Source organism: Geotrypetes seraphini, chromosome 14, assembly GCF_902459505.1.
Source record: "Geotrypetes seraphini chromosome 14, aGeoSer1.1, whole genome shotgun sequence".
Lineage (NCBI taxonomy): Eukaryota > Metazoa > Chordata > Amphibia > Gymnophiona > Dermophiidae > Geotrypetes > Geotrypetes seraphini.
In genome coordinates this window covers 32,100,132-32,125,497 of record NC_047097.1, presented here as the reverse complement: position 1 = coordinate 32,125,497, position 25,366 = coordinate 32,100,132, and the positions used below count along the sequence as shown (strand labels likewise).

General features: G+C 46.4%; 1 protein-coding gene across 6 annotated transcripts in view; it reads right to left on the bottom strand.

Moving 5' to 3' along the window:
• Positions 1-25,366, bottom strand: part of PRC1 (protein regulator of cytokinesis 1) — a 137,442-nt gene that overhangs the window by 13,536 nt on the left and 98,540 nt on the right. For 3 of the 6 annotated variants that reach the window (XR_004537025.1, XM_033921027.1, XM_033921026.1), the window contains one exon: positions 19,832-20,014. Coding sequence is in view for 4 of the 6 variants with exons in the window: in XM_033921027.1 (XP_033776918.1) it covers positions 19,832-20,014 (183 nt within the window). In the remaining 2 variants the exon portion in view is untranslated. The remainder of the gene's footprint in view (positions 1-19,831; positions 20,015-25,366) is intronic. The other 3 variants (XR_004537026.1, XM_033921030.1, XM_033921029.1) reach the window with 1 other exon arrangement.

The window sequence follows — 25,366 nt, the reverse complement described above, 5'->3', positions numbered from 1 at the left end:
AGAGCTCACTGTGTCTGGGCTCCCGAAAGAAGACACGAACTAGTCTGACTGAGGCTGGGCAAAACCAGCTTGTAGCCCAACTGAATAAATTCCATGACCCACTGGACTGTAATAATGTGCAGCCAGGCAGGCCAAAATTGTGAGAACAGAACCTCCTACCCGCAGAAGGGCCCTGGTATCATTGGGTCAAACAGGCAGGTCAGGCGGGAAGGGCGGTGGTAGACAGAGCACGCCTGCAGCCTGGAACCCAGAGAAAATCTCTGTAAAAAGATGAAGAATCTTGTCTGTAGTCAAGAAAATTTAATCAGGAGCCACGCAAGGGAGGATGCCCAGCACCCTTGGTTCGTGCTCTACTATCCAACAAGGTCTTCAGGTGATTACCAAATTCATTAGGTCAACCAGATCCTTGCCACGCAACTGCCCCTGAAAAGTTAGCCGCGCCAGAATTAACACAGAGGTGGAAATCACCAGCCCACTGCCGAACCCAGAGCATTCGGTGGGCCAAAATAGAATCTGCTGACACCTTTGCCGGCACCTTCAAAAGGTCATGGAAGCCATCCACCATATAGTCCATCCCACTCCACAAAAGCTGAGGAAAAGGCATGCATAGCTGAGCTAGACAGACGCGTGCCACAAAGGACATAGGTACCACAACTGCAATGGCTAAATTAGCTGGTTCAAAACTTTGTGGAGGACCACATCCACCTGCCTGTTTTGCATAGCTTTCAACACAACTGTCCCGTCACTAGGGAGAGAGTTGTGCTGGGTCAGCTGAGCCATCAAGGAATCTCCCTTGAGCTGCCACAAAGCTACAGATACTCCTATGCCAGAGGATGCAAGTTGGACATAGCCCGAGCTTTTCATATAGCACCCTCCTGAGAGTCAAACTGCTCCGTAACCATGATCTCATATCCGGATGCCAGGAAAAGTCAGATAGCGAACAAACGCTGCAGAGTCAGGGAGAAAAAGTTGAAGAAATGAAAGGAGCGGGATGGGTATCCATGCTCAACTCCAGTAAAGATGCAACAATGAGATCCGGTAGCGCCTCAAACTAAACAAGCGCCTGACAGTTATATCTTCTCTAGGATCCAGAGCCCCAAAGGGATCCGCAGATCCAGCACTCAAGTCCAGATTCCCAAATCCGGGAAGTGTAGCACTATCCCAAAAGAATCAGGGAGGTCCAGAGCAGCCGGACCTCGAAGCCACTTAGCCAATGAGATAAGTAGCAGGAGGAACAGAAAAGCACTGAAGAAATCAGAGATGGTTTGTGGTTGCATGCTGTACTATGCAACCACAAATCAACAAAACAATACAAAATCATTCGCGGTCATGAGAAACTTGAGGCAAGTTCGAAAATTCTTCGACAGAACACAATTCCAGCTCTTGGTCCAGTCCCTAGTCCTAGGTCTTCTAGACTACTGCAACATAATCTATCTCCCCTGCCCAGCGACCATGATAAAACAACTACAAACAGTTCAAAACGGTTCAGAATTCCTTGTCACACTGCTGGAAATTCATCCTCCACACTGATCTTTCGGCTGCCAGTCAAATTCCTCTGTCTGACTATGCCTCCACCACTACGGACCATTGGATGCACACCTGGACGGGCAGAAGCACAAAAACGCAGCCAGGGTGCTGCAGAACACTACTGAGCCCCATAAGCATGCTAGATAGTCGACCCCCCCGCTTAACAGGAAGCGAGACTAGGTCAGGGAAGGCCTTGAACTCCAAAGAATACTAAGCAGGCTGGCTAACAGGTACCCTGAAGTGATCGGCCTGTCGGCTAGACTGAAGTCTGAATTCTCACGCAGGCAGAGCTTCAAATCCATTTTAAACGTGAAAATACCCGCGAAAGGGACAAAACTACATCAAATTAAAATAATAAAATGTGGAGAGCAGAATCTATACAGCTGCAGTCATGCATGCAGAAGAAAAGACTGCTAGAGAGCGTTAAACTAGCCTGTGAAGTACACTAGAGGCAGAGTGAAAAACCTGAAATGGATTTGTTCTGCAGATCATGCGAATAGTGGGAAATAACCCTATAGAATACACTGGAATATAAGTTATTTCACCTCTGACCAAAAGATTAAATTTCCTTAACCCCTTAACCCTCTCCAAACAGCATTAAGCAGTACAAGTTTTAATGCACCTTATTGTTGAAATGGGATTTAACTGGAGACGTGACAATTTTAGCATATAGTTTTACTCCCATTTTAGCTTTTTAGGCGTCTTGAAGTAGCATGTTTTATTAATGAGTAAAATTTCTCAGAAAAATATGCCCTAAAAAGGGAGTAAAATGTGTTAAAACTTTGCTCAGTATATTACAACAGCATCGTAATAATTGAAGTCAGTCATTCTAGTAATTCACAACCTTAAGGACCTGTAAAGATTAAGCAATGAGCTTACATAATGGCCCAACATCTAAAAGATGGGCTAAACTGCAGGGGTGTCAGAGTCGGTCCTCGAGGGCCGCAATCCAGCCGGGTTTTCAGGATTTCCCCATCTATTTGCATGCACTGCTTTCATTGTATGCTAATAGATCTCGTGCATCCTGAAAACCCGGCTGGATTGCGGACCTCGAGGACCGACTTTGACACCTGTGGGCTAAAGCATCTACCAATCCCCGTTATCAATTATTTGCTGATTATTTGACTTTCTAGTATGCCTAGAAAACTTGCATGGTGAATATAGGATGAGAAAAACCCCACAGCAGACATGAAAACTAGCAGAAGCATAATAAAATGAGAAATTCATGCATTTTGAAACAGGTTGTTTTGTCTGGGTGAATGAGTGCAATGCAAATATTAGACAGATGAAATCCCTGCCATGTATCTCAAAGTCTACCTTACAAAGTTGTCAAATGATTCCCCTTTAATCCACAAAGTATGGTTTAAGCATAGCCCTACTATTAAGGATGCCACGGGAAAAACTTGTGCTTCTCATTCGGATCCAAAATGCCAATGCTTCTATCTTGCCTCCTGCCTAGCCCCACCCTTCTATTCTCTTTTTTTTTTTTTTTAATTCTTTATTCATTTTTACATATTACAAGTGTTATCAGATGAAATCATTCGAATTTGTATATATACACTTGATTAACTTTCATGTAACACTTTAAATAACATTTCAGTCAATCAATACCTATATTCTATAATATCTTGAATATTATATACTACATCTAATATCTAAAGAATTAATATTAATTAATATTAGGATAGAAAACCCTCCCATCCCCTCTACAGAAATTCCATCTACAATATATCAAAATTACTAACCCCTCAAGTCAAATATCTTACTAAAACAGATGTTTGAAAGGTACGAGTCAAGCAGGAACACACAAGATTCAATTTAGTGTTAATGGAGCTAAAGTTGATATGTACATTAAAAAAGATGATAAAATCCTATATTCAGCAAATAATCAGCAAAACAAGTTATATATATTAAAAAAAAAAAAAAAAAAAAGCAACACACAGTCAGGTTCCCAAACTACACTACAGAATACCAGGGAATTTTATGAGCTTTAAGGGGATGTCAGGAAACTATTTTCCACTTGACTGCAAGAATGTAGCACTCATATATCCAGTGCCACATTGGTCCTAGTTGACAAGATATGCTGGTATGGACTAGACATAGTAGCTCCCTACGGTTCACTGCCCTGATGAGGGTATCCAGACTATTCCCAGCTCAGGTTTTCCACTTCTCATGCCAGCTGGTCATTGAGTGGTACCTAGTGATCAAAATTCAAGGTCCAATGACTGCGAGGAGCCCAGGTGTATAGCCTCCAATCTGGAATACCATTCAGTTCTAAGTGGTTTACAAAGGAGTAAAGAAAACTGTACAATCACAGTAGATTATAAGATCATTTATCAAATGTATAAGTGATGATTAGACTAAATTGAACAGGGATGTATAATAGGGGGAAATTTCTGATGCTCAATTTCATGTATCCGGATTGCTACCGATATTCCCCATTCGCGCCACTGTGTTCTTGTATTTGTGGATCATCTCTTTAAAAAATCTCTCTCTCTCACTTTATGGTCAGGCATTTGTTTCCAGATATGGCCCTCAAGCATCCAGAGGGTCAGTTACAGAATCCAAAATGTTGTCCCAATAGGATCCATTGTTCACTTTCCGCGGTTCTGAGACACAATGTGTACTGCTGAAACATAACCTCTATTTTCCCATAGACGCAGCATTTTATTTGTGAACCTTAGGTTTATAGACCGGGTCATCACCAAAATTAGGAGCTCAACTCTGTTAATATAAGCATAGAATTTAGAATTTACAAGAATAATAAAGTGGGGGGAGAAGAAATATTTAAAAACTAAACAAGGAACCAAATCATAAGTTTAAATAAAAACTGATATGGAAACCAGATCAGCAATGCCAAATCCTAAACCCTCTCCACCCCCACAGGGCTCTTGTTTTCTATTAGCTCCCCAATGTCATAATTCCCCTCCAATGTAAAAAAAACACCCCTGTCTATTCACTCAGCCTCTATAGCACTCAATTACTTGCTGGATCCCCCTGCCCCATCCACTACTCATAAGTCTGCATATTCTTAGCTCCAACAACATGGCATTAAATACCGTCCCTGGGAAAAAAAAAAGGGGGGGGGGAACTGTGCCTGCTAAGAGCACAACACTAGGCACAGCTCCTCCCCCGATGCCCGTCAGCTCAACTCCTGCCACCACTCTCCCTCCTATTTGCTCATCTTGATCACGGCTCCGGAGCCACGATCGGCTGAGCCAGGAGGACTCCACAAAGCCACTGACTGGCAGCTTTGGGACTTCCTCTGCCAACTCAGATGATAGCAGCTCTGAAGCCTCAAACAGCTGAGCAGCTGTTTGGGGAAAGCCCCAAAGCTGCCAGTCAGTAAATTTTCCTAATTTCTATAGGTATCATCAGGCCTATATTTTGCGTCAAGGTATGTATCCCATGTGCGTACATGAACATAAGATCAATCAGCCCAAAGGCAGACCTAATAAAAGACTGGATAGTAAAAGAACAGTTAGGCTGCCTATTCCTAGCCGAAACCTGGCTCTCCTCCGACTCGGACCCAAGCATAACAGAATTCTGTCCCAAGGGATACAAACTTGAAATAGTCTGCCGAGAAAAAAAGCGAGGGGGAGGTCTGGCCATCCTAGTAAAAAACAACCTAAATATAATAGTCCTTGACAAGCACTCCACCCCCCACTCAGACCTGCTTGCCTGCCAACTCTCCAGTGACTCACTCAAAGGCACTATAACCTGCATCCTCTGCTACTTAGCTCCAGGAAAATGGAACGCCACAAAACACGAACTTGAAAATTTAATCTTCTGGAATTCACTAACCTCAACACATAACCTGCTCCTCGGTGACATAAACCTCCACCTAGAAGACCACACCTCCAAACAAGTCGATGGCATAATCTCATACCTCAATGCACTCTCCTACCAAATTCTTTACCCTCAACCCACGCACGAAAAAGGCCACCAACTTGATATTGCAGCTTACATGTCCCAACATCCCCACACACCAGACATTCATATCTCGAATGGGGCCTGGCACCCCTCCCTCTGGTCAGACCACTACAAATTCACCTTTAACATCAACTGGACACAAAGCACAAATAAACACAAACCCCTCAAAACTTCCTTCAAAACCCAACAAAAAATCGATCCCTCCACATTCTGGGCCATAGTAGACCCCTCAATCGCCTCCATAGACCCAAATGTATTCATTCGCCAGTGGCGCTCCCTGAGCGAAACAACCCTGAATGAGCTAGCCCCAGTAAAGATAAAACACAAACTCTGCAGATCTTCTGACAAATGGTTCGACACCGAACTTCTACAACTAAAAAGACACTGCAGAAAACTCGAAAGAGACTGGAAAAAAAAAGAAACAAGAACACACCAAAGTAGCCTGGAGAAACCTAATAAAACAATACAAGGTCAAACTTAAGGAAAAACAAAGAGCTTATTACTCCAAACTAATCGGCACAGAAACCACAGACACAAAGAAACTCTTCCAATAGTAAAAAAAACCTCACCGACACTAAGCCATTCCTAGCCACTCAAGGACTTTACCCTCCAACAGCCACCCAACTAGCAGACCACTTCAAAAACAAGATCACCACAATCAACCTCCTTCAACAACTCACCAACCCACCTCGATGAGACCATAATAAACCCTAGAACAGATGAAGCCACTGCAGCTGACAGGTACTGGACCAATTTCCCAGATGTACAATGGCCAGATATGAACCGACTCTACAAAAAATATAGTCAAGCGTCATGCGGCCTGAACAATTGCCCCTCATATTTACTAACAAATGCCTCCCCAAAATTTAGAGCTAGTCTCTTGCAATGGATTCAAACAACTCTCACGGAAGATCAAGGAGAAATCATAATCACCCCAATACTGAAAGACCACAAAGGCCCAATAGACACCTCTTCCAACTACAGGCCCATCGCCTCAATTCCATTATATGTTAAAATAATAGAAGGTCTGGTAGCACAATACCTCTCCAACTACCTTGAAGACCACAACCTACTCCACCCAACTCAATCAGGGTTCAGATCCAACCATAGTACTGAGACACTGCTAGTATCCCTACTAGATATAGCCCGGCAGCACCTTAGTAAAGGAAGAAGGATGCTGATAATTCAACGCAACCTCTCTGCCGCATTTGACCTGGTTGACCACACCATACTTCTTCAGGTATTAGAAGCAATAGGGATCTCAGGCGGAGTATACAATTGGTTCCAAGGATTCCTCAAAACAGGAACATACAGAGTAAAAACAAAAGATCTTATATCGGACCCCTGGACCAATCCCTGCAGAGTACCTCAAGGGTCACCACTGTCACCTATGCTCTTCAATCTCTTCATATCCTCCCTTGGTACCATGCTAGACAACCTCGAAGTATCCTCATTCAGCTACGTAGATGATATAACCTTACTCCTCCCCTTTGACTCACAAGACCCCACCACAACAGACAACCTGGAAAAAACACTAGAAGCAGTGGAAAAATGGATGACAGAACAGAAACTGAAGCTCAACCCAGACAAAACAAAATTTCTATTGCTTGAAAAGGACAAAACCCCTTCTATAACCGAACTAGAAATAAATGCCACCAAATATCCCATATAGCCCGTTCTCAAACTCCTAGGAATAACAGTAGATAGATGCTGCACTCTTCAGGTGCAAATCAACAAAACCACACAAAAAGCATTCTTTACCATGCGCAACCTAAGCAAAATTAAAAAATTCTTCGACAAAGAACAATACAGACTCATAGTCCAATCCCTAGTCCTAAGTCTAATGGACTACTGCAATATCCTCTACCTACCTTGCCCCACCTACTTAATAAAACAACTACAGACCGTACAGAATACAGCCCTCAGACTGATCTATTCTCTTGGAAAATTTGATCACATCACCAACACGTACCTAGATTCATACTGGCTTCCTATACAAGCCCGCATCCAATTCAAACTATACTGTCTATTAAACGGAACGGCCTATTAAACGGTACTACCTATTAAACGGAACGGCACCCACCCACCTAAACAACCGCCTAAACAGGAACCTCTCATCCAGACGAATCCTAACGGAGTTTAGCGGTATATAAGAAATAAATTACATTACATTACATTACAGACAAAGGAGAACTCAGACCCCATTCTCCTACCCCCCTTTCAAAGGAACTAAGCGCAAAAAGACGTATGACAACCTACTAGCAACACATGCAGCAAAATTGGACCCCTCTATCACCAACCTGCTGACAGCAACAACGGACCTCAAAGCCTTCCGAAAAGAAATCAAAACCCTACTATTCAAAAAATTCATCCAGATGTCCTAACCCCCCTTCCTTTCCCCCATACTGTTCTCCTCTCCTTCTCCCTACCTGTAATATCCCTCTAAGACTCAACAATGTAACCAGCATCCACTCTGCAACCTTCTCGTATATTTCCAGCTCCTTCTGACGCTCCCCTCATTTTCCCACTTTGTAACCTCTCCTCAAAATTGAATTAGTTACCAGCGCCATTAATTTTAAGCCTCTTCCTGGAAATGTCCAGTTATCTTTTGATGTAATCCGCTTAGAACTGCAAGGTACAGGCGGAATAGAAGTCAGTAATGTAATGTAATGTCCTCCCAGAATCATTGATAATATCCCAGACTGGTTTTGGTTAGAATGGCGACTCATGTTTCCTTTGCGACTTGGCCATGTACTTAGTATCAAAATGCCTAGGCTATATAAAGAACATAAAATATTTGTTGATATATGGAAAACTCTACGATATGTAAATAGTCTAACTCCTATTCCGATAAATAAATCAACAAATCAAACGATTTGGCTTAACTCCAAGATCAAAATTGGCGGTTTTAAAATTATTTGGCAGCATTGGATGCTGGCAGGAATACGTACATTGGAAGATGTAATATCTAATGGTAAGCTGCTCGAGTTTTCACAATTGCAACATAAATTTGGTCTCAACAAATCACAAAGTTTTAGATGGTTACAAATGAAGCAGGCCATTCAGGCAGGGTTCCCTGAATGGAAAACTCTTAATAATCAATATAGTTTGGAATTCAGGTAGATTTCATGGGGCACCAGGTCGCACAGTGGCATAAATTAATATCTGGATTTCTGAATAAAAAACCAAAAACTGGTCTTCAGGACATTTGGAGCATTGAGATTAAGCATCAAATTAATGCGTCTCAATGGCCACAAATTTGGTCTTGGAGGATGAGATGTACAGTGTCTGCATCTATGAGACAAACTTGGTTCTTTCTTTTGCATAGAGCTTTTTGGATCCCTGTTCGTTTACAAAAACTAGATAGCTCTAAGTCTAATAGATTGTTGGCACTGTCATCTTGAGGCTGGGACATAAATCACCTTTATTCTATTGTCCATTTATATTAGTATTTGGGAAATCAATTTGGCCTCAAATCAATAGGATGTTAGAGAATCCAGTAGCCTTGACATATGATTACTATTTATTGGCATGGTCAATGAGAGCGAAGAATCAGATTTCGTCAAATAATAACAACTTTATTATATATGACTGAGTTGCCATTCAACAGATTACAATCAATTGGAAAAAATCATAGCAGATTAAATTACAGTTTCTGGTGGAAATTCAGGTGTGTCATATATATAAAATGGAGCGCACAAATAGCAACACAAAGAGGATATTTGGTAAATTTCAGATTTGGGGACCATTAACAGATTTTGTAGATGAGTAATAACGTTTTCCCAAAGTAAGATATTTAACATGGAGTGGTGTGAGTGGGTAATAAAATATTAAATCCTATAATGTATAAGAGTATTTAACTGTTTTTGATGTATTGGAAATGGAACTTTAGTAAGGGGAGGGAGGGGTTGGGAGGGTTTTCTAACTTGATATCAATTGTTTAGATACTAGGAAATAGTTCATAATATTCAAAATAGTATTAGAATATAGGTATTGGCTGAAAAGTTATATTTTAATGATATATGAAAGTTAATCAAGTGTATATTATAAAGTTCGAATGATTTTTCTTATACACTTGTTGTAATATGTAAAAATGAATAAAGAATTTTTTTTAAAAAAGAGAGGCTGAGAGGTACTGAAGATGCGACTCCACCCAGAGCATAAGCCGAGCTGCCTCCTGCGCCACCTGAGCGCTCTTGGTGCCTCCCTGATGATTGACGTAAACCACTGCCTGGGCATTGTCTGACAGAATTCTGACCGACAGAAAAAAGGGAGCAGAAGGCTAACAGCACCAGATGTACAGCTCTGGTCTCCAATACATTGATCCACCAGGACGCCTCCTCTGTGGACCAGGTGTCTTGAGCTGAGTGACCTAGACACTGAGCTCCCCAACCAAGGAGACTGGCATCCGTGAGAAGCACCGTCCACTGCGTTAGATCCAGACTCACCCCCTGAACCAGAGGATTAGTCTTGAGCCACCAACGAAGACTGCAGCGTGCCAAGCCTCGCAGAGGGACAGGGAAATCCAAACTGTGCCTCTGGGGCGACCACCGCCGGAGCAGAGCATACTGAAGAGGACGCAATTGGGCCCGCGCCCACCTCACGACATTTAGGGACACCGCCATCGACCCCCAGACTTGGAGAAAATCCTGCGCCCGAGGACAATCGGGATGCCATAAGGAGGCAAATCTGAGATTGCAATTGCTGAACCAGGCCTCTGGAAGGAAGACCTTCCCCAAGGGGGTGTCGAACAGCACCCCAAGGTATTCCAGATGCTGAACTGGGATCAACTGACTCTTTGAAAGGTTGACCACCCAGCCCAGCGACTGGAGAAACTCCAGCACCAGAGCCGTAACCCGGGTGCTCTCCTAGTAACGACTTTGCCTGAATCCTCCAGTCGTCCAGGTAGAGATGCACCAGAAACGCCCTCCGACTGCCAGGGCCGCTGTGACAACCACATCACTTTGGTGAACGTCCGGGGAGCCGTGGCCAGGCCAAAGGGAAGTGCACAGAACCGATAGCTCTGACCCAAGATTGCAAAGAAAATGAAGAGCTGCTGAGAAGCCCGAATGGGAACATGCAAGTAGGCCTCCATCAGAGTGAGAGAAGTCACGAACTTCCTCGGCTGAACTGCCAGAATGACAGACCGCAGTGTGTCCATTGCGAAAAGAGGGAAATCTGAGAGCCCTGTTGACCCCTGTTTAAAATCGAGGATGGGCCAATAGGTTCCCACCTTTTTGGGCACCTCAAAGGAAATGGCATACCTGCTGGTGCCGCACTCCTGAGGTGATACTGGAACAACCGCTTTGAGATCTAGCAAGTGCTGAAGGGTCTGGCGAAAGGCTAGCGTCTTCCATGAAGCCTGACACGGAAAGGCTAGATATGATTTGGCAGAGAGCGGGCAAACTCCAGAGCATAACCGTCCCACACCACCTCCAGGACCCACTTATCGGACGTGATCTCGGCACACTTGGGAAACAAGTCGCGCAGCTGGGCACCCACTGGAACCAAAGGGGGCGCCGGCAAAGAGCCATCTTGCAGGACAGTCAGCGGGGGAGACCAGTGGGGGGATTCCCAGCCATCTGACAGGCCCCCCGAAAGGACTGCATGCGCTGAGCCAACCGATCCCGGGGGAAAAAACCGGAAGCCTGGAAAGAAGCAGCGTCACCCCGAGACATCGGGTGGGCACGGTCCCTCAGGCAGATGGGGGCACCTTAGAGTCCATCAGAGTCTGAACCAACGTATCTAAGTCCTTTCCAAACAAAAACGACTCGTGAAAGGGAAAGTTTAGTTTTGGACGCGGCAACAGTGCGCGGCCACACCAAAAGCCCCAGACTTAGCTGAAATCCGCACCAAGACATAAAGAGCATCCGAGAAGAACTAGGCAGCCAATCTCAAACTGCGCCACCTCCAGATCCACTAAGGACCAGTCATCAGACTCACGATCAGGACACGCTCAGCCCACCGAAACATGGTGCGAGCCACAAGTCCCTGCAGAAATAGCTGTCTGAACTCCCAAGGCAGAGACATCAAAATTCTGCTTAAGAAGTGTCTCTAACTTACGCACCGCAGAGACCCTAAGGGCAGAACTGCCCTCAACAGGCACGCTTAGCAATCGCTGAGACCACCGCGTCCCTCCGGGATGGAATACCCATGAGCCAGGGCGCATGCCAACCAAAACGGCGCCCTCAGCGTATTCTACTGCGCAAGCACAATATCCTGAAGCACAGGAAAAGAGCGGGAGACAAAACGGACCCCCCCAAAGTAGAGGGTATCCCATAGGCGGGGTCTCCGGTGGTGCATCTTCAAAAATGCAGCACCGTGGAGACCTGCTAAATCAGGTCTAAAAGCGCATCCCTATGAATAGAAGGCGCACCACGAACGCTTCTGCGACTGAAGACGGGAAACCTGACGTCCCGCTGCCATCCCCTCTAGAGGATCCTGGAAGCCCGCCAAAGCGGCCAGGTCCTCATCCACGCCAAAACGCTCCTACGACCACCAATCCGCGCCCCCCGCAGGTGCTTGGATGAGGGAGGAGGAAGAGAGGATGCCAAATGAAAAAAGGGAGGTAAAACCACAGGAATGCAGAGGGAAACCACTCCCGAAACCCCCCGGATGCAAGTGGGACCCTCAACTGCGTGAAATAGGCTCTGCACAAATAAAGAAATTAAATCTGGGAAAAAAACCCTGGGGTCCCCAGGGATGCCCTGCCCCAGCAGGGGTCCCTGCTGAAACCTGCCCCTGTGTTTGCAATACAGGGGGAAGTCACCCGAGGTTGCAGACAAAATGGAGGGAACTGTCTGTTAAAAATGGCAAAGATTCCACCAAAAATAACCCCTTCAGGGCCTGTAGCCGCTGAGAAGCCTGAACTGCCCAGCCGCTAAAGCAGGCAAGCCAGCAACAGCTGTTAGAAAAATCAGCTGAGAGGAATCCTTTTTCTCCTACTGTCGGTGGTTCGGGGAATCCCTCCGGAGGCAGCGAGAGAAGACCGGGCTGCCTCACTGCCTTCAGCTAGCTCGCGAGGCACTAAGGCCGGGGAGCTCTGGATGCCTGCAGCCGCTGCGGAGCTCCATGATCACACCGGCTCAAACCAACAAGTTCAGGCCGGCTGCAAGTACCGTCGTGGCTGGACCAAATTGTGTCCCACTCCCCCGGAAAAGGGGCACAATTGCTTCATATGTGACCTAGCTAGAAGAAAAGTGCCGGTTAATGCAAAAATACAGTCAATTGACAGGGATGCAACCCTGCAGACCGGCACTACCTCAGGATATATATATATTTTTTTAACAGAACTGACTCCACAGGCTCTCGAAGCAATATACCTTGCTTGATTTAGGGGGCAAGGCTTACTGCTGAGGCTCCTCTAAAATGTGGGGAGGTGTAGGAAGTGGGGGGGAGGGACCCCGCTTGAGACCCGCTAGGTTTGACACCCCCGAAGTCGGACGGACTCCCAAACAGGGCCCACCCAAGCTCAATCCGGCCAAAAACAGGGACTAGAAACCTCTAAATAAATTCCAACAGCCCTACCAAGGGAGATGGATACAGCTCACTCACACCTGAAAGAAGACTGATAGGAATAGGGAAAGGTTTCTCTTATGTACTATTCCACAGTTTTGTTTTCAGTCTCCATCTGCTGGTCATGATTGGATATATGCCCACTTGTAAAGATTAACCTCTACTGGTCTGGAGAGTGCTAAAGAAGTGGAAGTTTTCAAAAAAGCAGTTTTCAAAAAAAGTGGGCTTTTAGCTTGGATTTGAATATTATTAGAAACGGTGCATGATGTATTGATTCAGGCAGCCTGCTCCAGGCATATGGTGCGTGGAGCAATTTGGGTCTAAAATGTGGTTAGGATTATTATACAATCAGGAAGTCTTTTTCTTCTTGGTTTACCAGGCATATGGTGCAGCAAGAAAAAAGGGATGGAGTTTGGAGGTGGCAGAGGAGAAGGGTACAGGAAAGAGGGACTTACCTGACAAATGGAATTCATCGGGAAAGGGGGGGAGCATAGGGAGAGAGGTATTGAGGGGCTACAGAGTGAATGCACTTCTAGTTAAGTAAGAGGAGTTTGAACTGTATTCGGAAACAGATGGCTAGCCAGTGAAGTGACTTGAGAAGAGAGGTAATATGAGCGTAGTGGCTCTCACAGAATATGAGTCATGCAGCAGCATTCTGAACGAATTGAAAGGGTGAGAGACCTGAAAGAAATATGCTGCAGTAGTCTAAGCATCAGGTTATGAGAGCATGGATATGGGTTTTGGGTAGCATATTCAGAGAGAAAAGGTCAGATTTTGGTAATTTTATAGAGGAGGAAGCAACAGGTTTTAGCAGTTTGTTTGATCTGAGCGAAGAAAGAGAGGAGTCAAAGATCACCCCATTGGTTGCGAGCTGATGAGACAGGGAGGAGAATGTTATCCACAGAAAGAGAATGGCGAGAGGGGGGAGGTGAGTTTAGGTGGAAAGATAAGGAGTTCAGTTTTGGCCATATTCAGTTTGAGATGGTGGCAAGACATCCAAGTGGCAATGTCAGCACCTCTGTCCAGGCACAGAAGGGCCAGTAAAGGCCACTGCCTATCTCCTCCAACAGAAAAGTACCCAAGGCCTAAACAAGACTACACAGGCTTACTAACTCCACTTGCTGGAGACTGAAAACAGACTGATCTCAAGGGGATTGCACAGCCTACTTATACTACTCATACATTTCAATTTGTTCTCAGTCTCCACCTGCTGGCACAGGAGTGTAAACACTGTCCATCTGTGCTGGTCTGGAGGGACACTAAAGAAATAAAGTTAATAAGAAATGCATTAGTCCAACCATTGGTTGTGTTTATGACAACAAAGTTACCAAAAAGCAGACATAATATGTACTTTTGAGGGAAAGAAGCAAACAGGTTAAGGAATGCACAGTGGTCTAAAAAAATCCTATGTATGTCACATTAAATTTTAAGTGGTACATATTATAGCAATGTGAGTTATCTAGGCTAGGACTCCTATAGAAAGGAAGCAATTATTCATACCTATTAATTTTCTCCAAGTCCTACTTGACCAATTTAAATCAGTGAATAAGTGTCTCTTCCTGACCAGCAGATGGAGGTGCAGTACTAAACTTTCTAATTACATCATTGGAATAAGGAGCTGGTGCAACCTAGAAAAAAAAACCCTTCAGTATATAAAATGTCAAAGCAAGATAAGTAGGTGTTTTTTTCCTGGCTTCAAAAGTTTATCCATTATATTTGTTTCTTTCCTCAAATTCTGCAGAAAAACTAAATTCTTCAAACCAAATAAACTTCTAGTAACTTTAGGTGAGAAGATCATAGAACAGTATCCCAATGCTGTACAGTTCAGGGCATGACACAGACTGGTCTATTAGGACTCAAGGAAAGGGAATTAACAAGAACTTGTTTCTCCTTCTCCCCTAAACTAGTCTGAACCAGTGGGATGTACAATAGAGAACTAAAAACAAATACAGTCAAACCTTGGTTTGCGAGCATAATTCTTTCCAGAAGCATGCTTGTAATCCAAAGCACTCGTATGTCAAAGCAAATTTCCCACAGGAAATAATAGAAACTCAGACGATTCGTTCCACAACCCATAAAACTTTAATACAAAATACTAATATGTGCTCGTTTAGAACAGTTACTACACTCCCGCAGCGTCAGAGAGAGAAGAACCATCGGCTCAGTTGTGGGTTTTTTTTGTTTATATACAGATTTAACAATTTTAATATCAGATGATACCAAGAAAAAAAAGGATTCTTACACAAAATTTTTACAAAACGCAGCACCGATGAGACCCTGCTGAATCAGGTCTGGAAGCTCATCCCTCTAAAAAAAGCCGTACCATGGACGACTCGTTGCCGGAAGGTGGGAAACCCAAAGCCCTGCCGCCAGTGGCCGTCCCCTCGAAGGATCCTGGAATCCTAAAAAGGGTCCAGTCCTCATCCAGGCCAACATGCTCCTCTGACTACCAATCCACAACCCAAGCCACCAGCAGGAGCTTTGACGAAGGAGGAGGAAGAGGGGACGCCAAAGGAGAAGAGGGAGGCAAAGCCACAGAGGGTGCGGAGGGAACCCCTCCCCCCCCCAGGCGCACGTGGGTCCCCCAACCACCTGAAAATAGGCTCTGCACAAAGAAAAATTAAATCAGGGGAAACCCCCCCCAGGGGTCCCATGGGACTATCTGCCACGGCAGGGGACCCAGCTGAAACCTGCCCCTGTGTTTTCAATACAGGGGGAAGGTCATCTGAGGTTGCAGACAAAATGGAAGGGCCTGTCTGTTAAAATGGCGCAGTTCCTGCCAAAAAATAACCGCTCCAGGGGACCTGTAGTGGCTGGGAAGCCTGAACTGTCTCAGGTCACTAAAGCAGGCAAGCCGGCATCAGCTGTTAACAAAATCAGCTGAGAGGGAATCCCTCTGGGGGCGGTGGGAGACCAGGCTTACCCCACTGCTCCCTGCCGACTTGCAAGGGCACTATCGGCAGGGAGCCCTAGATGTCTGCAGGTCGCTGCAAACAGAGCTCCACGACCGCACCGGCCCAAACAGTTTGTTTTCAGGCTGCCCGCAAGTTCCTCACATCTGGACCAAATTGTGCACCTCTCCCCCTGAGAATTGCTCATTTGCTCCTTAAGTGACCTAGCTAGAAGAAAAGTGCCGGTTAGTCAAAAAAATACAGTCATTTACAGCATAGTTAAAGGGAAAGCAACCTTTCAGACCGGCACTACCTCAGGATTCCTCCTCTTTCCACCTTTGCTAATAGTTGAAATACATCTGGTATGGGCTTCCACGATAGTATTTTGTAAGTAACAGGCAACCACAATGGAGACAGTCACCTTTGCTTTTATATTTAAACATCATCCAAGCCTGGTTTACAGTCCTAACCTTGCAACTGATCCTTTTAGCTTCTTTTTAACCAGCAGCATTACTATGCTGCCAGTAACCCCAAGTCCCACACTGATAGGCTCATGGCATTTCAGTCTGCACCTCTTTCTCAATTTAATCCCACCTTCTCCCACACTGCTTCACTATCTGGTTCCTCTTTTCTTCAGCTAAAACACCAAGGCAGAAAGGGTCTTTAGATTTCCAAGTCCATATTTTTCTATAGGACTCAATGGATAAAAGAAGGACTACTTATGAACTCCTCGCTGGCAGGGGCCCTGTTGGAACCAGTGTCAGCCTCTCCAGCTAGCTGGAGCCCCTGGGCTGAAGCTTGCGGCACGGAAAACTGTTGCAAAGTATCTGGGTTTACAAACCCAAGAGCAATCAGTTCACAGTCATAGACTAACAAGTTATGGGGAAAGGAAGAGAGAGAAGAGAATTAGGCCTTTCTAATACATCACACTACATTAGTCTAGGTTTAAACAATTTTTATTGATGCAAACAATAATGCATTCAAAACGAGGGGCGTGGCTCGGAAGCACATGTGCACGGTTGGGTGAACGGTGAGCTCCGTCCTGATAGATATATTTGACAGATTAAATAGGTTACAAATTTGTTTTTTGTCTGTTGAACACAGAAAAATTTGTTTTCCTAAGGCTTTCGGTAAACAAAGTAAGGCTGATTTGGTGATTGCGGCGCCGGTGGGTGCAAAAAGAGCAAAACCTGAGCCTCCGACCCCCTCGAAAAATCAAATGTCAAAAGATAATCTGGATAACATAGAAATCCTCTGTGAGTTGCGGGCAATTAGAGATATTGTTTCCGATAACTCAAAAAATATTAAAGAGGTTAAAGAAGAGATCGCTATACTAAACATGAAAATGGAACTTGTGGAAAATAAAATAGTGAATCTCAACGATAGAATGGCAGCAGTTGAAACGGATTTATTTCAAATGAAGCCTGTTAATAAGAAAATTGAGGTACTTACTGAATTGCTGGAAGATTGCTGTAATAGGGAGAGGAGGAGCAACTTGAGATTGCTTGGGCTTCCGGAAGGAACAAAGAAAAATAATATTACTTCCTTTTTGGAGATCTCCTCCCTAAAATCCTTCCAATCAAAACAAAGTACCCTTTAGAAATAGAAAGAGCCCATAGGATACCTTCAAGGAGTCTGACAAGCAAAATGGGCCGCGTCCAGTCATTTTAAGCTTTTAAGACACCAGCAAGTACTGGAAATACTTCGTCTTGCTAAAGAAAATAAAAATCTAAAATTCCAGGATTCACAATCTGCATATTGTGCCGGATTTTGCACTTGCCACTGCAGCTAAGAGAAAGAGATTTCTTGAACTAGGACTGCAGCTGAGAAGCATTGGGGCAAATTATGGGCTGATTTACCCGGCAGTTATGAGAGTGACTTATAAGAATAAAACATCTAATTTCAAGGAGTCGGAGGATCTGAATGAATTTTTACAACAACAAGAAGAACCCATGAATTCATAAATTCTCTTGTGCTGTTTTATTTGTACTATGGAAGTTGGATTAAGAACATAAGAAGTTGCCTCCGCTGAGGCAGACCAGAGGTCCATCCTGCTCAGCGGTCCGCTACCCGCGGCGGCCCATCAGGCCCATTTCCTGAGCAATGGTCTATACCTATCTATACCCCCCAATCCCTTTTTCTTCTAGGAATCTATCCAAACCTTCTTTGAAACCATTTAATGTTTTCTTGTCTACAACAGCCTCTGGAAGCGCGTTCCATGTATCCACCACCCTCTGAGTGAAAAAGAACTTCCTAGCGTTTGTTCTAAACCTGTCCCCTTTCAATTTCTCCGAGTGCCCCCTTGTACTTGTGGCGCCCCTTAATTTGAAAAAATCTGCCCCTGTCTACTTTTCTATGCCCTTCAGGATCTTGAAGGTTTCTATCATGTCTCCTCTAAGTCTTCGCTTCTCCAGGGAGAAAAGTCCCAACTGCTTCAATCTGTCGGTATATGGGAGATTTTCCATTCCCTTTATCAGTTTGGTTGCTCTTCTTTGTACTCCCTCAAGTACCGCCATGTCTTTCTTGAGGTACGGCGACCAGTACTGGATTAATCTTTGCAAATATTTAAACAAGGCTATATATTAAAATGTAATTTCAATACAGTTAATTTTTAAAAGTAAAGGCTCATGGAAAGTAATGTTAGAATTAGAATGTTCTTTTAATGGGTCTTAATGGAAATGTTACCATGACAATAGTTTTTGAAGTAATGCAGTAATGCAGTTGGAGGTTTTTTTTGTTGTTTTTTTTGCTTTGTTTTTGAATGTATTCAAAAGATTGATTATGATATTTGTTGATGTCAGGGATTTAATGTCATGGCAAAAGAAGTATTTTTAAAAATTCATATTTTTTATGTTCAATTTAGTGTCCTATGTATTCTATTTTTCTGAATGTTATTGGTATTCAGTTATTTATATTTTTGGTTAATTATTTTATTCCATCAAGGATTTTACTTTGATTTAGTGATTTTATCTCTTCACTCATTCATGATTTGATGAATATTTAGAATGAGATAATTTAATATTATGATGATTTATTTGTGGTTTTGATTATAACTTTTGATATATCTATTTATCATAATCTATTTATTGATGGGATTGGATTTGGTTTAACTGGGTTTATTCTTAGAGAAATTTATTTTATTGCTTGGTATTTTTAATGTAACCTATTGCTATGGATTTTATGGTAATGATTTATCTATTGGGGGAATTCTCTTTACCTGATCAATTATGTGTGTTTCCAAGTTCTCATATTTACAATTGAAGAACACATTTCCGGGCCAGTAGGCTCATTTCCCTACAGAGAGTCCTATTTCCCGTATGCAAATGACAATAAGCCTCTGGCAAATCCAATACAAAGTGGGCCGAGGTATGTCGCAAAGCTCTACCAATCATGCCCAACATATAAGAGATGATACGTCTCCAGAAGCGCTGAATTACAGGGCAAGACCAAAAAGCATGTCCCAAAATGTGTCCCCCCCCTCCCATCCACACTACATTAGTCTAATCTTACCATCTGCTCAAAGTAGAGAATACTGAAAGTTTGCACCAGCTCCTTACACCATTCATGTCACCAGAAAGTTCAATACCTACACTTCCATCTACTGCTTGGGAAGGGACACAACCCAATGGTTTAAACCGGTTTAGTGTGAAGATGTTTTTACTGTTTAATTTGCATTAAAAATGATTTTGAAAAGAAGCATAAGAAAGGTGTGTGGAAAAATGGAATACTAATAGCAGAGAAGCAATCGAGTAATTTCTAGTTTAAAAGTTAGCTATCTTAAATAGTCACTGTGCTCAGGATTTAGATATTACAGGTACTTCCTTTGTATGTGAACTACGATTGACAATTTATTATTGCTCTCGCACCCTTAAGTAAAATTTACAACTTAAGGACCTTCACCCCATGCACTCACTGACTGTGTGCTGCCCAGAGATTGGTAGATGTTTTTAGAAAAGGTGAATTACCGCAAACTCAGAATAGGTGCTGGCAACAGAATTAATGGCCAGGTTACATTGGGCAGGGGTTGCTTGGAGAAACCCACCGCTCAAAGCGGTTCCATTTAACTGCGACATGTTCTCTTTGTTTCTCTCCAGTGGTCCCTTCTTGGGCGTTTTTATCACATGAGGAGTTCGAACAATCTGTCCAGGCTAAAGAGAAAAGAGAAAACATTTAGTAAAGTTTATCACCGTTTCATATCTTTCACTGCAAAGCTGCTGATCTTTCTTCTAAGGAAGCCATTAAGGGGCTTCTTCCATTGCTTCCCTCGTTCATTTATTTCCTTTAGAGGTACTGGAGTCATATCCTTGACACATGGAATAGGCTATAGCTCCAAACTTATTTCTAAGACTGCTAATTTAGGTTAGTCATCAAGCACTTCCCACTAAACACAGTCTGAAGAGGAATGATTTGTGCTGGATATAGCCTTAGGAGAAATTGCAAGTCTCTTCCTAAATTAATGAAAAGTGACACTAAAATTTGGGAACCATTAACGTCCTTTTGTCATGATTGATGCCATTTTCCTAATATTTCTATATTTAATATGTAAGATAAGGGTGGGGTGGGGGGAGGGTTTCTATTACATGTAAAATAAAAATTACTAAAAGGATTTCAGGATGGGAGAGGGAGGGAGAAATTAGGTTCTTACCTGCTAATTTACTTTCTTTTAGCTTCTCCAGACCAGTAGAGGTTAACTTTACGAATGGGTATATATCTAATCATGACCAGCAGGTGGAGACTGAAAACAAAACTTTGGGACAGTATATCCTAGCCCCTCCTCTCTATTTCCCTCAGTCTGCCGAATAGCCAAGCAGAACCAAGAACTGGACAAAAAACAGAGAGAAAAACACAATACTCCGAAAGGAGTAACAAATAACATACCCAAAAATGCTGTTGGAAAATGCAGAGGAGAAATTCCCGAAGGAAGAATGTCCCCACAGCTCGCCAGCTAAGCCAGCCGAGCCACAGCCGCTGTTCTTCAATTCTCCCCGGCCCTAGAAAAATACTAGAACCCGCAGCAAAAACCAAAAACTGCCCGCGCAACAGCCCCAACAACAACAACAACAGACAGGGTGGGGACCTCTACTGGTCTGGAGAAGCTAAAAGAAAGTAAATTAGCAGGTAGAACCTAATTTCTCCTTCTTTAGCACTCTCCAGACCAGTAGAGGTTAACTTTACGAATGGGACGTACCAAAGCAGTCCCTCTCACGGGCGGGACCCCCGAAGGGCCGATACCAGTACACGCTCACCGAACAGGCGCGTCGGGACGCGCCTGCACATCAACCCGATAATGACGAACAAAGGAATGCAAGGAGGACCAAACCGCAGCCTTACAAATATCCACTGGAGGCACGAGCGACGACTCAGCCCAAGAAGCCGCCTGACCCCGAGTGGAATGAGCCTTGAGAAACTCCGGAACAGGCTGCTGTTCAGAAGATAAGCGGAAGCAATCGTCTCCTTGATCCAGCGCGCAATAGTAGCCTTAGAAGCGCCAGCTCCCCGACGAGGACCAGCCAGGAGGACAAAGAGATGATCGGACTTCCCGAATTCCTGGGTCCGCTGCACATAAGAGCGAAGGACCCGACCGACATCCAACTTGCGCAGGCTGCCGTTGCTCAGAAGAGCCCACCCGACCTCCCAAGACCGGGAGAAACCACCGATTGGATTGACATGAAAAGGAGAAACAACCTTCGGCAGAAAGGAAGGAACAGGCCGCAAGACGACCCGCTCCCTAGAAAACTCCAAGAAGGGAGCCCTACAAGAGAAAGCCTGTAGCTCAGAAACACGCCTAGCAGACGTAATGGCCACCAAAAAAGACCGCCTTCAAAGTAAGGTCCTTCAAAGAACAGTCGTCCAAGGGGCTCGAAAGGCGGATGCACCAAAACAGAGAGAACCAGATTAAGATCCCAAGAGGGAACCGAGGGCCGTAGGGGAGGCCTAAGCAACTTGGCCGCCCACAAAAATCGAATCACATCAGGAAGAGCCGATAAACGCTGACCTGACAACCAACCCTCGAAAGGCCGACAGGGCCGCAAGGTGAACCCGGAGAGAAGACCAAAGCCAGGCCTCTATCCAGGGCCATCCTGCAAGAACTCCAGAATGATAGGCAGAGAAGCGCGAAAAGAGGTCACTCCCCGCGCCCGACACCATTCCTCAAATAGACGCCAAACCCGCACATAAGCCCGAGAGGTAGAAAGCCTCCGGGACCCCAACAGTGTAGAGATCACCTTGTCTGAATATCCCTTCTTGCTAAGGCGACCCCTTTCAAGAGCCACGCCGTAAGACAGAAGGGAGACGGGTCGAACATGGGAATGGGACCCTGCATCAGAAGGTCGTCCGAGAGAGGCAGAGGAAGAGGATCCGTCACCAGGTGCCTCACCAGATCCGCATACCACGGACGGCGAGGCCAATCCGGCGCCACCAGCACCACCAAACTCGGATGGTGAACAATGCGAAGAAGTACTCTGCCCACCAGCGGCCAAGGAGGGAACACATACAACAGCCCCTCCGTTGGCCACTGCTGGACCAGAGCATCCAGACCCTCGGCCAGACCGTCCCCGCGACGACTGAAGAAGCGGGGCACTTTGGCATTGCCACCCGTGGCCATCAGGTCCATCAGGGGCTGCCCCCAAGCCTGCACTATCAACTGAAACGCCTCGGCGCCGAGACACCACTCTCCTGGATCTAGAAAGTGCCGACTGAGGAAGTCTGCCTGAACATTTTCTACTCCGGCTATATGAGAGGCCGAGAGGTCCAGCAGAGGGGACTCCGCCCAAAACCATGAGCCGAGCCGCCTCCTGCGCCACAGGAGTGCTCTTGGTGCCCCCCTGAACGATTGACATAAGCCACCGCCGTGGCATTGTCCGACAGGACTCTGACCGACTTGCCCAGCAAAAGGGAGTGGAAAGCTAACAGCGCCAGCCTGACCGCTCTGGTCTCCAACACGTTGATCGACCAGGAGGCCTCCTCCGCGGACCAGGTGCCCCGAGCTGAGTGGCCCATAAACTGAGCCCCCCAACCGAGGAGACTCGCATCCGTAAGGAGCACCGTCCACCGCGGGAGATCCAGACCCACCCCCTGAACAAGGTGAGGGGTCCGGAGCCACCAGCGCAGACTGCAGCGCGCCAAGCCTCGCAGGGGAACCGGAACATCCAAATCTTGCCTCCGGGGAGACCACCTCCGGAGCAGAGCATACTGAAGAGGACGCATGTGGGCCCGCGCCCACCTCACCACGTCCAGGGACGCCGCCATTGACCCCAGGACTTGGAGGAAATCCTGCGCCCGAGGACCCCGGGACGCCAAAAGCAGGCGAATCTGAGATTGCAATTTGCTCACCCGGGCCTCTGGAAGGAAGACCTACCCCAAGGAGGTGTCGAACATAACCCCAAGGCACTCCAGACGCTGAGCCGGGACCAACCGACTCTTGGAAAGGTTGACCACCCAGCCCAGCGACCGGAGAAACTCCACCACCCGAGCCGTAACCCGGGAGCTCTCCTGCAACGACTTTGCCCGAATCAACCAGTCGTCCAGGTAGGGGTGAACCAGGATGCCCACCGACCGCAAGGCTGCCGCGACGACCACCATTACCTTGGTGAACGTCCGAGGAGCCGTGGCCAGACCAAAGGGAAGCGCACAGAACTGAAAGTGCCGCCCCAAGATCGCAAAGCGAAGGAAGCGCTGATGAGAGGCCCGAATTGGAACCTGCAAGTAGGCCTCCGTCAGCTCAAGAGACGTAAGAAACTCCCCCGGCTGAACCGCCAGAATGACCGACCGCAGCGTTTCCATGCGGAAAGACGGAATCTTGAGAGCTCTGTTGATCCCTATCAAATCCAGGATGGGCCGAAAGGTCCCCTCCTTTATGGCCACCACAAAGGGTCTGACGAAAAGCCTGCGTCTTCCATGGAGTCTGACATGGAGAAGCGAGAAAAAGGTCCGGCAGAGAGCGGGTGAACTCCAGAGCGTAACCGTCCCGCACCACCTCAAGGACCCACTGATCGGACGTGATCTCGGCCCATTTGGGGAAAAATTTGCGCAGCCGGGCCCCCCACCGGAACCAAAGGGGGCGCCGGCAAGGAGTCATTGCGCAGGACGGGAAGCGGGGGAACCGGCGGAGGGATTCCCTGCCCCCCGACGGGCCCCCCCGAAAGGGCTGCATGCGCTGGAAGAACCGACCCCGGGAAAAACCCCGGAGACTGGAAAGAAGCAGCCCCCACGCCCAGGGCGATACTTGCGAAATTCCCGCAAACGCCCCCGGGCCGCACCCCCCCGAGACGCCGGGCGGGCACGGACCTCCGGCAGACGGGGAACTTTCGAGTCCGACAGAGTCTGAATCAACTTATCCAAGTCCTCTCCAAATAAAAACGACCCCCGAAAGGGAAATTTAGTAAGCTTAGTTTAGGACGCAGCATCCGCCGCCCAAGCGCGCAGCCACAACACACGCCTTGCGGCCACGCCAAAAGCCATAGACTTAGCCGAGATCCGCACCAAGTCATAGAGAGCATCTGAGAGGAATGAGGCCGCCATCTCAATCTTCGCTACCTCCTGATCCACCAGAGACCAGTTGTCAGACTCTCGATCCAAGACCCGCTCCGCCCACCGAAACACGGCGCGAGCGACCAGTCCCCCACAAATAGCCGCCTGGACCCCAAAGGCAGAGACCTGAAAATTTTGCTTAAGGATGTTCTCCAATTTGCGCTCCTCAGAGTCCCGCAAGGCAGAACCGCCCTCAACAGGCACGGTATGCCGCTTGGAAATTGCCGAGACCACCGCATCCACGACTGGCGAAGCTAACGTAGCCCGATCCCCTTCAGGAATGGGATACAGGTGAGCCATGCTGCGCGCCAGCCGAAACGGCGTCTCCGGCGTTTTCCACTGCTCCAGAATAATATCCCGAATATCCTGATGCATAGGAAAAGAGCGGGAAACGGAACGGATCCCCGTAAACAGGGGGGTCCCCCACACGCGGAGTCCCCGGCGGCGCGTCCTCAAAACGCCAAACCGAAGAAACCTGCTGAATAAGGTCAGGCAGCTCATCTTTCTGAAAAGGCGCACAACGGACGCCTCGTCACTGGAGAACGGGAAATCCGACAAACCCGCCGCCAGCTTCCGTCCCCTCCAGAGGGTCCTGGAATTCCTCCGAAGGGTCCAGGTCCTCCTCCAGACCGACACGTTCCTCCGACCACAAATTCTCGTCCCACTACACCCAGCGGACGCTTGGACAAGGGAGGCGGCGGAGGGGACGTCACGTCAGACGAGAGAGGCAAAGCCGCAGGGAGCGCGGAGGAAACCCCACCCCCCGAAACCCCCTGGGCGCAACCGGGACCCCCAGCTGCCTGAAAATAGGCTCTGCATAAAGAAAAGAAAAAAATTCAGGGGAAAACCCCCCGAGGGTCCCAAGGGACTCCCTGCCACAGCAGGGGACCCAGCAGAACCTTGCCCCTGCATAGTCAAAACAGGGGGAAGGTCACCTGAGGTGGAAGACAAAATGGAGGGGCCAGACAGAG